This window comes from Perkinsus marinus (assembly GCF_000006405.1).
Source record: "Perkinsus marinus ATCC 50983 genomic scaffold scf_1104296934504, whole genome shotgun sequence".
In the NCBI taxonomy this organism is placed as follows: domain Eukaryota; phylum Perkinsozoa; order Perkinsida; family Perkinsidae; genus Perkinsus; species Perkinsus marinus.
Genome location: NW_003214757.1, coordinates 1 through 917, shown reverse-complemented (window position 1 = coordinate 917; position 917 = coordinate 1). Strand labels below are relative to the sequence as shown.

At 48.6% G+C, this 917-nt stretch overlaps 2 protein-coding genes across 2 annotated transcripts; both read right to left on the bottom strand.

Annotated features, from left to right (window-relative positions):
- Positions 1-188: 188 nt before the first annotated feature.
- Positions 189-435, bottom strand: Pmar_PMAR000297 (hypothetical protein; the record flags this gene model as incomplete). The annotated part of the gene is made up of 2 exons (XM_002784847.1): positions 189-283; positions 330-435. Coding segments are annotated over 2 exons (201 nt in total), but the record flags the coding sequence as incomplete, so codon positions are not given.
- A 47-nt stretch (positions 436-482) lies between these two features.
- Pmar_PMAR000296 (hypothetical protein) lies at positions 483-672 on the bottom strand (the record flags this gene model as incomplete). Its single annotated transcript, XM_002784846.1, has 1 exon — positions 483-672. A coding segment is annotated over one exon (190 nt), but the record flags the coding sequence as incomplete, so codon positions are not given.
- Positions 673-917: the final 245 nt, after the last annotated feature.

Sequence of the window (917 nt, the reverse complement as noted above, 5' to 3'; positions counted from 1 at the left end):
AACTCATGAAATTTTTCGACCAGTGGAAAGCGAACATTCACTTCACCAACCAGTGAAAACGACTCCTGTGGAGTAGTCATATCAGCCATCGCGAATTCAAACGTATTCAGGAGCATCCCCATCGAAACCAAGAATAAGGTACTAAGCCCCCACCCTCCTACCTTCTGGAGCTGATGCCTCTTCTGCACTTGAGCAACAGCAGCTTTCTCCCTCCATGGCGCCGCAACTGCATAAATGTCTTTCAGCGCCCTAACCTCAGCCTCATCTTTAGTTCTACCACTACCTACACTACAAGTATGGATCACTTCATAAACACCCTAAATGCCTACCTCGGCCGACCCATCGCTGACCAGGGTCCTCTGTCCTCTCCCATTCAACCAAGCACGTCACTAACCCCGAAGTGACATCCGGCGAATGACTGACGCTCTGTTTAACCTAATTGATAAGTTCCTCAAAAAATTCAGAATAGGCCCGGTCGCTACTCCTAACAGCTTGGCCAGAGTGCCGGCCATTTGTTTCCACATAACGCCGAGACTTTTCTCATGCTGTGGCAGTGTCCTCATGAGCTTCCGCACAGCTTCCTTCTTAGAACCCTTCTTGCTGCGATCGACCCCATCAGCTGTGAGAGTTTCCAGAGTGTTACCAAATGTCCATGAAATCGTAGTGTGAAACCTGAGTAGCTAGGATTTAGGAACAAGACGCGGAAGCGGAGCCCACGATCACCAACGACAGTATCAACTACGCTGATGGATTCACACGAAGCGAGTGAGACGATAATACCATCCACGACTCAAATACACATCGAAGTCAGCCTGATGTTATTCGATACCCTCGAGATTGGTATCAACTGTTGAGATCATCTACGTCATACACGGTGCAGTGTTGGAATGTGTTCGGTTTCGACAGCTGAGCTCAAA